Source organism: Somniosus microcephalus, chromosome 4 (genome assembly GCF_052327205.1).
Source record: "Somniosus microcephalus isolate GS21.2 chromosome 4, FLI_Smic_1.0, whole genome shotgun sequence".
Lineage (NCBI taxonomy): Eukaryota > Metazoa > Chordata > Chondrichthyes > Squaliformes > Somniosidae > Somniosus > Somniosus microcephalus.
The window spans coordinates 248,336,776-248,350,346 of NC_140990.1; the positions used below are offsets into that span (position 1 = coordinate 248,336,776).

The 13,571-nt window shown below is 43.4% G+C and overlaps 1 protein-coding gene across 3 annotated transcripts in view; it reads left to right on the top strand.

Annotated features, from left to right (window-relative positions):
* gpr155a (G protein-coupled receptor 155a) overlaps positions 1-13,571 on the top strand; it is a 107,502-nt gene that overhangs the window by 91,350 nt on the left and 2,581 nt on the right. For all 3 annotated transcript variants that reach the window (XM_085986154.1, XM_085986153.1, XM_085986155.1), the window contains one exon: positions 1,513-1,650. In XM_085986154.1, the coding sequence (XP_085842280.1) occupies positions 1,513-1,650 (138 nt within the window). The remainder of the gene's footprint in view (positions 1-1,512; positions 1,651-13,571) is intronic.

The following is a 13,571-nucleotide window of genomic DNA, read 5'->3' on the forward strand; positions in this document are numbered from 1 at the left end:
CTTCTGGCTGAAGATGTGGCAGTATGGTTGACCCGTGGTAGCAGTGAAGGATGTAAAAAAGGAAAAAGTATAACTATGTTGTGAAGTCGTAGAATTGCCACATTACCAAAAAGCCTTTGTCATGCAGCTATCATTGATGCTCAGTCTATCTAGCTAGCTACTGTATATCTATCTATATGTCTACATTTAAAATGGGAACTCCCTCTGTACCTTGTCATGCTGTAATTACACCTGCCAGTTTCCACTGGGGGAGGGTGTAATTACAGTGAGACAAGTTTGCATAGACAGTTTCTATTATACATATGAACATAGGAATTTATAATGGAAACCTTGACAGGAATTACATACCGAGTTAAGATTTTTATATATATATTGCACACACATCGGATTATGCATTTTATTATTTTGATAAACTATATGTCTTATGCAAACTGGATTGGCAGAGAACAGTGTGTTCCCGTGACTTTGCTGATGCATGGCACAGAGGAAGGATGTGGATTCACACCCCCATTACCCCATGATGAACCTAACTTTATCTTTTGCTGTGTTGTTGGACAGCTGCTTTCATGCAATTTTAAAGCAGCATTACCAACAGCCTATGAGTGAATGACATGGTTGTCCTCTCCATGCAACTACCAGGATGGTAGGAGACAATCTAGATGGATCTTAGTCTTTTTTTGTCTAACAATTCCTATGTTCTTGGTGTCATATTTGACCCTGAAATGAGCTTCCGATCACACATCCGCAGCATTACTAAGACCGCCTATTTTCACCTTTGTAACATCGCCCGTCTCCGCCCTTGCCTCAGCTCATCCGCTGCTGAAACCCTCATCCATGCCTTTGTTACCTCTAGACTTGACTATTCCAATGCACTCCTGGCTGGCCTCCCACATTCTACCCTACGTAAACTTGAGGTGATCCAAAACTCGGCTGCCCATGTCCTAACTTGCACCAAGTCCCATTCACCCACCACCACTGTGCTCGCTAACCTACATTGGCTCCCAGTTAAGCAGCGCTTCGATTTCAAAATTCTCATCCTTGTTTTCAAATCCCTCCATGGCCTCGCCCTTCCCTATCTCTATAATCTCCTTCAGTCCCACAACCACCTTCCCCCCCACCCCCCGAGATATCTGCGCTCCTCAAATTCTGCTCCTCAATCTGTTGAGCATCCTTGATTATAATTGCTCAACCGTTGGTGGCCTTGCCTTTTGTTGCCTAGGTCCTGAGCTCTGGAATTCCCTCCCTAAACCTCTCTGCCTCGCTCCTTAAAACCTACCTCTTTGACCAAGCGTTTGGTCACCTGCCCTAAATTCTCCTTATGTAGCTCGGTGTCAAATTTTTTGTCTTATAATACTCCTGTGAAGCGCCTTGGGATGTTTTACCACGTTAAAGGTGCTACATAAATACAAGTTGTTGTTCCACCCCAAGAATGATACAGAATTCTCGAGGGGAGGAACTTTATTTGAAATCTTTTGGCAGGTCGTCAGTTAATAATTCTTGTTAATTTGACAGGCTGGAATTCCTATGGCATGGAAGAGATTTTGGGGTACAGACTGACAATACAGTAACTGAGGACATAAGGATGACTTGCCAACAGTTTACTCGGTATCATAAGGATCAGTGTGCCAGAGACATTGTCAAAGAGAGGAGGTATGTGCTTCAATTAGCATGACACATGAGATTGTGCTTATTCAATCCTTGGTACTGATAATGCATTGCATTTAATTTGCTTAGACTTTAATAGATTTGTTTTAATTTGAAAAATACTCTATTTGTTTCCTAAGATTTACTAATATTCCACTATTGATTCTTAAAGACTGTGTGGTGTTGGTATTATTCACATTCGCTGCATTTTTGGCCAAAATCTTTACCTGGAGACCCGCTGGGGGCAGGGGGCCTGGAAGTCCGGGTTTCTCCACACACTGTGGAAAGCATGTGTGTGACATCACAAACAGCTTCCCCGCCTGGAAGTCAGCTTGATTGACAGGCTGGCTTCCAGTCGGGCGAGGCCGCAACCCCAGATAGATGCGAGGCCCGACCCCGGGGGTCTGATCCATGACCTTGGGGGAGGGTCTGAACCCTGTATGGGGGGTGCGATGGTGAGGGAACTTGGGGGGTGCTGGGGGAAGCACTCCTGCTCCTCCCAGCCCACAAGGAGAGCTCACCTCGCTGCAGCTGCCGGGATTCTTAGCTGGCCACAGTTAAACCTGAAGCTTGCAGCCTCATTATCGTATTTAAAGTGCCAACCCACCGCCTAGGAGAAGGTTGGCTGCCCTCCCCGCCACCACACCCCCCCCCCCCCCCCGCGGTTAAAACCGGAAGTAGACGGGATGGGGTCGGGATTCAAATTTCTAACACTTTAAACCTCCCATCCGACCCTAACCTACCCATTATTGGGGTAAAATTTTCCAAATTTTGGGGTTAAAGTTTGTTCATCAACATATTAGATTTGTAGATAAAGGAGAACCAGTAGATGTACTATATTTGGATTTCTAAAAAAGCATTTGATAAGGTGCCACATAAAAGGTTGTTACACAAGATGAGGGCTCATGAGGTTGGGGTAATATATTAGCATGGATAAAGGATTGATTAACGGATAGAAAACAAAGAGTAGGGATAAACTGGTCATTTTCAGGTTGGCAGGCTGTAACTAGTGGGGTGCCACAAGGATCAGTGCTTGGGCCCCAGCTATTTACAATCTATATTAATGACTTGGATGAAGGGACCAAGTATAATATATTCAAGTTTGCTGATGATACAAAGCTAGGTGGGAAAGCAAGCTGTGAGGAGGACGCAAAGAGCCTGTAAGGGGATATAGACCGGTTAAGTGAGTGGGCAATAAGGTGGCAGATGGAGTATAATGTGGGGCTATTGACTTTGGTAGGAAGAATAGAAAAACAGAATAATTTTTTAAATGGTGAGAAACTATTAAATCAAAAGCAAAATTCTGCAGATGCTGGAAATCTGAAATAAAAACAGAAAATGCTGGAAATACTCAGCAGGTCAGGCAGCATCTGTGGAGAGAGAAACAGAGTTAACATTTCAGGCCAATGACCTCTCATCAGAAACTATGAAATGTTAGTGTTCAGAGAGATTTAGGTGTCCTCGTAGGGGAAACATCGAGTTAGCATGCAGGTACAGCAAGCAATTAGGAAGGCAAATGGCATGTTGGCCTTTATTGCAAGGGGTTTGGAGTACAAGAGTAAGGAAGTCTTTCTACAGTTGCATAGGGCTTTGGTGAGATCTCACCTGGAGTACTGTACACAGCTTTGGTCTCCTTATCTGAGGAAGGATACACTTGCCTTGAAGGCAGTGCAATGAAGGTTCATTAGATTGATTCCTGGGATGAGAGGGATGTCCATTGAGGAGAGATTGAGTAGATTTAGAAGAATGAGAGGTGATCTCATTGAAACGTATAAGATTCTGAGGGGGATTGACACAGTAGATGTTGAGAGGTTGTTTCCCCTGGCTGGAGAGTCTAGAACTAGGGGACATAGTCTCAGGATAAGGGGTTGGACATTTAAGACTGAGATGAGGAGGAATTTCTTCACTCAGAGGGTTGTGAATCTTTGGAATTCTCTACCCCAAAGGGCTGTGGATGCTGAACCGTTGAGTATATTCAAGGCTGAGATAGATAGATTTTTGGACTCGAGGGGAATCAAGAGATATGGGGATTGGGCGGGAAAGCAGAGTTGAGGTCAAAGGTCAGTCATGATCTTATTGAATGGCGGAGCAGGTTCGAAGGACTGTATGGCCTACTCCTGCTCCTAATTCTTGTGTTCTTATATTGTGTTTGATTGTGACAGCATATCAGTGAGGGAGCGAACAGATATGCTTTGTGCAGGAAACTTTGAAATATATTAAAGTATTGAAAACAGTAATTTTAATACATTAACATATACTTAAAATTTAGGGGAACTTTTTTAAGCAATGTATATAGTTGGAATATGTGTTGCACCCTTTTAACTACGTTATCTCTGCAAAAATATTCTTTCAGTGCTTTACTAAAGCAATTTTGCTTTCTACAGATGTTTTTACGTAGACACTGCTTCACCTTCAGAAATGATGTGCTGTTTGAATGATTTTGGTTATCTGTCTGGATGAATGATTTGCATTATGCAGTGCTTACATAGAAGGATGCATTTCAAACCTTCAAACATGTTTGCAGCAGAATTAATATACAAAATTCTTGCCTTAGTCAATTTCATCACAAAAGGAGATGAGTTAACAGCGGCAGGTTGTGTAGGTGGGGTGGGGGGGGGTCAGAGTTTCAGACGGGAAACCCGGAAGTCCGGGTTTGCTTACATGCTGTGGAGTTTTAACTCCACAGCAAGGGTCTTTTCTCCTTGACAGATTCCCCACCCGGAAGTCATCCTGATTGACCGGCTTGGCTTCCAGTCGGGCAGGGAGGACTCCGGAGCAGGTCACAGGAGCAGGTAGGTCCAATCCATGACCCCGGGGGGGGGGGTTTCAATCTCCAACCCTGGGGGTCTTTTTATGGGCAGGTGGTCAGATGGGTTGGGTAGCTTGGGGGGCTAGGGGAAAGCACTCATGCTCCTCCTGGCCACAAGCAGTGCTGTAATGGCATGTACCGTCTCCCCAAAGCAGTCCTCACCTTCCTTCAGCTGCCGGGTTTCCCGAGGCATGAGAAACCCGGCCGCCCACTGTTAAACCTGCAAAGCAGGTTAAATCAGAGGCTGCCAGCCTCATTAAAATATTTAAATTGCCAACCCAGCTCCTGGGAGTAGGTTGGCTGCCCACCCCTTGTCCCGCCTCCGTTAAACCCGGAAGAGGGTGGGTTGAGGTGGGTTTGAGATTTTTAAAATGTTAACATCTGACCCAACCCCAACCCACCCGGTTTTGGGGGTTAAAATTCACACCTATGTGTCTGTGGTTATAGAGATCACGATAAGAATATAAAACACAGCAAAGAATGACTAAAAGATTAATGAGAGAACAATTAGAGTACGAGAGAAAGCTAGCTAGAAATATAACATCAGTGGTAGGGAAATTATTGGAAAAAGTTCTGAGGGACAGAATTAGTCTCCACTTGGAGAGGCAAGGATTAATCAGGGATAGTCAGCATGGCTTTGTCAAGGGAAGATCATGTCTGACCAATTTGATTGAATTTTTCGAGGGGGTGACTAGGTGTGTGGATGAGGGTAGTGCAGTGGATGTGGTCTACATGGATTTCAGTAAGGCTTTCGATAAAGTCCCGCATAGGAGACTGGTCAAGAAGGTAAGAGCCCATGGGATCCAGGGTGCCTTGGCACATTGGATCCAAAATTGGCTTAGTGGCAGAAGGCAGAGGGTGATGGTCGAAGGTTGTTTTTGTGACTGGAAGCATGTGTCCAGTGGCGTACCGCAGGGATCGGTGCTGGGTCCCTTGCTGTTTGTGGTCTACATTAATGATTTGGATGTAAATGTAAAAAGTATGATCAGTAAGTTCGCAGATGACACGAAAATTGGTGGGGTGGTAAATAGCGAGGAGGGTAGCCTCAGTCTGCAGGACGATATAGATGGGTTGGTCAGATGGGCGGAACAGTGGCAAATGGAATTTAACCCTGAAAAGTGTGAGGTGATGCATTTTGGAGGGATTAACAAGGCAAGGGAATACACAATGAATGGTAAGACCCTAGGAAAGACAGAGGATCAGAGGGACCTTGGTGTGCATGTACATAGATCCCTGAAGGCAGCAGAACAGGTGGATAAGGTGGTTAAAAAGGCATATGGGATACTTGCCTTCATTAGCCGAGGCATAGAATATAAGAGCAGGGAGGTTATGATGGAGCTGTACAAAACGCTGGTTAGGCCACAGCTGGAATACTGTGTGCAGTTCTGGTCGCCACACTATAGAAAGGATGTGATTGCTTTGGAGAGGGTGCAGAGAAGATTCACCAGGATGTTACCTGGGCTGGAGCGCTTCAGCTATGAAGAAAGACTGGACAGGCTGGGGTTGTTTTCCTTGGAGCAGAGAAGGCTGAGGGGGGACCTGATTGAGGTGTACAAAATTATGAGGGGCATAGATAGGGTAGATAGAAAGGAACTTTTTCCCTTAGTAGAGGGGTCAATAACAAGGGGGCATAGATTCAAGGTAAGGGGCAGGAGGTTTAGAGGGGATTTGAGGAAGAACTTTTTCACCCAGAGGGTGGTTGGAATCTGGAACTCACTGCCTGAAAGGGTGGTAGAGGCAGGAACCCTCACAACATTCAAGAAGCATTTGGATGAGCACTTGAAATGCCATAGCATACAAGGCTGCGGACCAAATGCTGGAAAATGGGATTAGATTAGACAGGACTTGATGGCCGGCGCAGACGCGATGGGCCGAAGGGCCTCTTTCTGTGCTGTATGACTCTATGACTAAAAACAGATAGTAAGAGTTTCTAAGATATTTAAAAAAGAAAAGAGCTAACAAAGTGAGCGTTGGTCCTATAAAAAGTGAGTCTGGGGAATTAATAATGGAAAATAAGGAGATGGCAGTTGAATTGAACAGGTATTTTGCATCAGTCTTCAGTATAGAGGATACAAGTAACATCCCAGAAATAGCTGTAAATTAGGAAATGGAAGGGAGGGAGGAACTCAAGAAAATTACAATCACCAGGGAAGTGGTACTGAGCAAATTGTTGGAGCTGCGGGCTGACAAGTCCCCGGGTCCTGATGGACTTCATCCTAGGGTCTTAAAAGAAGTGGCTAGTGAGATAGTTGATGCGTTGGTTTTAATTTTCCAAAATTCCCTAGATTCGGGGAAGGTTCCATTAGATTGGAAAATAGTGAATGTAACTCCTTTATTCAAAAAGGGAGGGAAGACAGAAAGCAGGAAACTACAGGCCAGTTAGCTTAACATCTGTCATAGGGAAGATGTTGGAAGCTATTATTAAAGATGTTATAGCAGGGCACTTAGAAAAGTTAATGGTAATCAGGCAGAGTCAACATGGTTTTGTGAAAGGGAAATCATGTTTAACCAATTTATTGGAGTTCTTTGAGGAAGTAACATGTGCTGTGGATAAAGGGGAACCGGTGGATGTACTGTACTTAAATTTCCAGAAGGCATTTGATAAGGTGCCACAGCAAAGGTTATTGCGGAAAATAAAAGCTTATGGTGTAGGGGGTAACATATTGGCATGGATAGAAGATTGGCTGGCTAACAGGAAACGGAGAGTAGGCATAAATGGGTCATTTTCTGATTGGCAAGATGTAACGAGTGGTGTGCCACAGGGATCAGTGCTGGGGCCACAACTTTTTACAATTTATATAAATGACAGATGAAGGGACCGAAGGTATGGTTGCTAAATTTGCTGATGACACAAAAATAGGTAGGAAAGTAAATTGTGAAGAGGACATAAGAAGGCTACAAAGGGATATAGATAGGTTAAGTGAGTGGACAAAGATCTGGCAAATGGAGTACTGTATAATGTGGGAAAATGTGAAGTTGTCCATTTTGGCAGGAAGAATAAAAAAGAAGCATATTATCTAAATGGTGAGAGATTGCAGAGCTCTAAGATGCAGAGGGATCTGGGTGTCCTAGTGCATAAATCGCAAAAGGTTAGTATGCAGGTACAACAAGTAATTAGGAAAGCTAATAGAATGCTATTGTTTATTGCGAGGGGAATTGAATACAAAAGTAGGGAGGTTATGCTTCAGTTATACAGGGCATTGGTGAGACCACATCTGGAGTACTGTGTACAGTATTGGTCTCCTTATTTATGGAAGGATGTAAATGCATTGGAAGCAGTTCAGAGAAGGTTTACTAGACTAATACCTGGAATGGGCGGGTTGTCTTATGAGGAAAGGTTGGACAGGCTAGGCTTGTATCCACTGGAGTTTAGAAGAGTAAGAGGTGACATGATTGAAACATATAAGATCCTGAGGGGTCTTGACAGGGTAGATGTGGAGAGGATGTTTCCTCTTGTGGGAGAATCTTGAACTAGGGGTCATTGTTTAAAAATAAGGGGTCACCCATTTAAGAGAGATGAGGAGAATTTTTTTCTCAGAGGGTCGTGAGTCTTTGGAACTCTCTTCCTTAGAGGGCGGTGGAAGCAGAGTCTTTGAATATTTTTAAGGCAGAGGTAGATAGATTCTTGATAAGCAAGGGAGTGTAAGGTTATCGGGGGTAGGCGGGAATGTGGAGTAATCGGATCAGCCATGATCTTATTGAATGGCGGAGCAGGCTCGAGGGGCCGAGTGGCCTACTCCTGCTCCTAATTCGTATGTTCATATGTTAAGACTATAGAATAGGCAGGGGATTCTAGCACGGTTGTGCTACTGAAACTGTGCAATCCCTACCACCATAATTATGATGGCAAGCATATCCAGAGTGTGATGTACCATGAAAGTAAAGAGTTGAATAAATGTTTTAGCTTGATGAAGCTATGACTATGGTGTTTCATCATTTTAATTTGTAATTCCAGTAATTCCTCAGGTTTGTTTTCCTTCAAGTGTAAGGATAATACCAGTAACTGATTTAATTCTTTTTTAATAGAAAGTTGTGAATAGTTAATCATTGTATAGTGATAGTATGTAAAATGCATTTCATTTGATCGATATATTTTAATTCATAATATACGGCATTTGGATCACTTTAGTAAAACCCATTCAACAGGAAACATTTTAAAAAGTACAGATATCTTCAAAAATCATCAAGCTTTATTTTTCTGTTCAGTAAAAATTCTTCCTTACATAAACTACATATGCAATTAATAAATTATTGGCACATCTACTGTGCCAATCCCCCTCAGTGGCGAACGAATGGCACTAGCCGTTCATTACACTTGCACTTGCCTACGGACTGTCTGTGGGATTTTGCACTGGAACTTGCTGTAATTCGAGAGCCATTTTGGTGCAGCACCCTCTATAGGGGATCTGGGACTTGTGTGACCTGAGCAAGCAACTGGGTATCTCCTTAACCAATCAGATCAAAGAATCGTAATGAGCGCAGAATGTGAACCAGGAAGTTTCAGAATATTTAATTCAATATCAAATTGTGTACAGAAAGTGAAATAAAGAGATGGAAAGAAAGATGGGATTAAGTGGGAGAGATAAAAGAGACAAAGAAAAAGTTTTTTTTTAAAAATTATCACACCATTCAAAATTTACTTATGCTGGAATGGACAAGCCTTAACTTTTTATGGGGAGTTTAATGTGCATCTATCACATAAGTACAGCAACTTCACGGCATTCCATGTACTTCAATGCCGAGTCTCTCAGCATGATACTGTTGTAGCGCAGCTTCTGAAGGGGCAGGGCAATTCAGACAGCACCTTACTAATTTCCATGTTTAACTGCACATGTGCAGTCGCTGGAAGTTGCTGTCCAAATTACGCTTTAATAATGGTGAGCACTGTTGGCCTCACCGTTACTTCTACAGCAGAATCCGGACCAATTACTAATTTCAGTAAGACTGCATTCCCCAATAGCCAGCTTCAGTTTTTATTTTTTCTCTCCTGTGTACATCATTGCTAGCACGCTAATCATGCTATGCGAGAGGCCTTTGCTCCATTATGCTGGCTTTAGCCTGTAACCCATTTTCTTTGAAACAATTAAGCTGCAAATTGATTAGATGTTTTATGAGCTGTTTTCTGCTGCCAGCTATCAATGGCCAGTGATTTTTTGTGCCTTCACTTAAAGGTGATTTTTATCTTGTGAGTTCCATCTACATCTGAGTAAGATGGCTGAGAAGGATGACAGTCATTGTGCAAAAAGCACTAACAAATGTAAAGGCATAATGACTGTACTGAATCCAGACCTTGATCTTTCTTCCACAGCAATTTGTTTTCTGCAGACAAACAAAGTCTCTAAATTGGACTTGGCTGGAGAAATTCATGCTGTGCAAAACCTTCTCTAGTACTGTCCTCTACGAATATGCTCTAGGGTCCTAGATAAAGCATTATCTTTTTAGTTGAAATCCTGCTCCATCTAGAGCAGAGCAGCTTCCAGGACAGGTCAGCATACTAGAGTTGAAAATTATGCCTTTTTTTTTTTACTGCTGATGGATTGGAGCAAAACCAGCCCAAGAATTCGTATTCCTCATTGATACAGGCATTTAACTTGGATACATCCATTAGTTTCGAATGGAGCTCCCAATGGCTCAGCAACTGTTGAATGAATCTTTTACATCTGATTTCATCACTGGATCAAGGGTCTTTAAGAAGACAAAGCTGAAAGACCAGTCATGCTTCTAGGTTCCAGAGCTATGAATTAGGCATACACCATATGCCAAAAGGTTGATACCCTGACAGTAAATCTAGGAATTTCATAATTGCAAACTTTCAGGCTGTCCCCTTCATAGGGCATTCTACCTAAAGCCTTGTTCCTGCATATCCAGTTGAGCCTTCACATCAGGCCCAAAACATGACTTGAATTCCTTGGGACTGCTCGCACCTCCAGCTTCATATGCCCTATTGTGAGCCTTTGTCAGAAATCTTATTAGCACAGGAGGCTTAAAACATACACTTCAGCCCATCTTAAACTCTGCTGCCTGAATCCTACACAGGTCCCACTCACTCACTCTGTGGCTCGCTCACTGCCAATGCTCCTGGTTTTCCAAAACGTTAGATTTAGAATTCTCACCCTCTTGTTCAAGTTCCTTCATATCCTCACCCATCCCTAACTCTTTAACCATCTCCAGCTCTAAGCCATCTTGAGAACTCTGCATCTTCAACTCTGGCTCCTTATGCATCCTGAAATCCCTTCGCCCCACCATTGGCAGCTGTGCCTTTCGCTATCTAGGCCCTGAGCTCTGAAATTCCATCTCTCCATCTCTCTACCTCCCTCTACTCCTTTAAGACCCTCCGGAAAACCCACTTCTTTGACCAAGGTTTTAATCACCACTTTTAATGTTGCTTCTTTGGCTTGGTGTTGATTTTTGTCTGATTGCATTTCTGTGAAGAATCTTGAGGCATTTTTCTATGCCAAAGATGTGATACAAAATACAAGTTCTATAAAAAGGTTTGCATGATCAAAAAGTTGTGTCTGAAAACTGAAACCGACAGATCTGGCAGTAACATGCAAGACTTGCATAAAAGATGGAACTCCACTGCCACCAGACAAGGCAAGTTGGGAAATTTATATTTCTAACTGCAGCCATTGACATAACATCCTTTCTCTCAGGTGCAATATTATAAACATTAAAATACCTTGAGTGTGATATTTCAGTCATTGAACACTGAAAAAGTATGTATTACCTACAGATTCCAAAGGAGTATTTATAGATGAACAATCTGACATTTAGATAGGAATATTGAAATGACAGTCTCATCATATCATCTGTGCCTATAAATCCTTAATTTTTATACTTGTGGACATGATACTTAAGTTTAAGCACAACTATTGTATGTTGGAGGAAAGTAAGTCTGATGATGGTGAAATTACATACAAGAGTTCCTTTTGTGAAGCATTTTCTAGGTTGTCATTTGGAAGCCATAATGAAAATTGTGTTTTTAGCTACACCAACAATAACAAAGATGTTTATAGAGGATCACATGTTGATTGAGAAAATTATGGAATTCTGATCACATAACTGTTTCGATATTCTGATTAGTTAGACTTTATATAAGCAATCATTACGATTTTTTGGATCCATGTAGGGCTGATAGAATAGAACTGGTTAATTCTGCAGGACAGTACTGAATGCTATTGTGAGCGACCACAAATCTTCTGAAGTCCCTTAAACTGGGCATATTCTGTTTAATGCTTCTGCTTAAAAATCACTTATATAGATAGCGCAGAAACATTCCAGGCCATTTATTGTATCCATTTGGAATTAGTTGAATCTCGACAACAATAAAATAACAGTTGTAATTAAACCACAGCATCATGGAACAGTTTGATTTACAGTCTGCCAAATAAGTACAAAACTTCTTAGATGCTTTGTTTATAACGATAGCTACTTGAAAGTTAAAAGATAATGGGGGAAAAATTTGGTTGCTTTGCGCCTCCCATTAGTGCCCCGAAACAACTCGGGCCCGGGTGCAGCACTGCTAGCATCTCCCGCGAAATTTAGTGGGAGGTTAGTGGTGGCGGTAGCGCCCTGCGGCGCTGCGCCTCCGCCGATGACGTCGTCGCCGTACACAGCGCCCTGGCTGCAAACTTGGCTCACGCCCTCGACCTACCGTCGGACTCTATGTCTGACAGGGTCGGAGGGGGGGTGGGAGCGTATTTGTGGCCGGGGCGGCAATTGTTAAAGGGCAGGTGCTGGGCGGCCATTTTTTGGGGGGCCGCCTGCCAGCACTTGCTCCCTCTGGCCTCCCGCTGCGGGATGCCGGCCGCGATCGGTCAGCCCGGCACTCCTCTTGAGTGCTGGGCTCTTTTGCCGGCGCCCCGCCCCCTGGTGGGCTAGCAGGACCCTGGTGAGCGCTGCGCTAGGCCCCTCCCCTTTAATCAGGGGAGGGAGGCCTGCAGTACCGTGGCGCTGCTGCACGTAGCGTCGCGATATTCAATGGGAGCGCCCCAAGAGGGAGGGGGAGCACTTCCGGGAGCGCCCCAAGAGGGAGGGGGAAGCGCTTCCGATAGCGCCCCACCTCCTGCTTGGGGCGTTACCATTGAATTTCGGACGCGGGGTGCAAACTTTTTCCTAAAAGTAGCGCCCTCGGCGAAGTTATCGCCCCAAAGGGGGCGCAAGCCAATTTTCCCCCCAGTGCCTATTATGTGAGTGGTTACATTTGTAACAAGTTTACCTGCTGTAACCTGAGGATTTCCAAAGGTCATGTAATGTGAAACATGAGTTGGCAATTTTTAAATATAAAGTAGTGGTGTTTGAGCCACGCAATGGTTAGCGGGCAGTCTTTTTTGTTGGGATGGAGCCTAAATTGCATACAGATAGAAGGTCTCTTGTCCTCAAATAACTCTGGATTCTATGTAAAATAAGTTTGGGTCACCTTAGCAGTTTCAGTTCAGCATGTTACAAAATTGTCCATAATTTGACACACATTTGTACTAAATTGTCAGTCTTGCTGAGTGAGGCAATAAGGATGGTAGGGATTGTAAATGAAACTTGAATGGTACCAGGAATGAGGGGTTTCAGTTATACGGAGAAGCTGGGGTTGTTCTCCTTAGAGCAGAGAAGGTTAAGAGGGGATTTGATAGAGGTGTTCAAAATCATGAAGGGTTTTGATAGAGTAAATAAGGAGAAACTGTTGGTAACCAGAGGACACAGATATAAGGTGATTGGCAATAGAACCAGAGGCGACATGAGGAAAAATCAATTTTACGCAGGGAGTTGTTGTGATCTGGAATGCACTGGCTGAAAGGGTGGTAGAAGCAGATTCAATATTAACTTTGAAAAGGGAATTAGATAAATACTTGAAGGGGAAAAAAATTACAGGGCTATGGGGAAAGAGCAGAGGAGTGGGACTAATCGGATAGCTCTACCGAAGAGTTAGCATAGACATGATGGGCTGAATGGCATTTCATTCTATGATTCTTGAAACAGTTTACACTGGTGCAATGAAGTATTGAGATTGAGAGAGTAGAAGGAGCTGTAACCTACATCTGGAGTGCTTGATACTGACAATAGGTGTGGAAAGTGGTGATATTGTTTCATTGATCAAAATTGACATCCCTCAGCTAGATGAGTC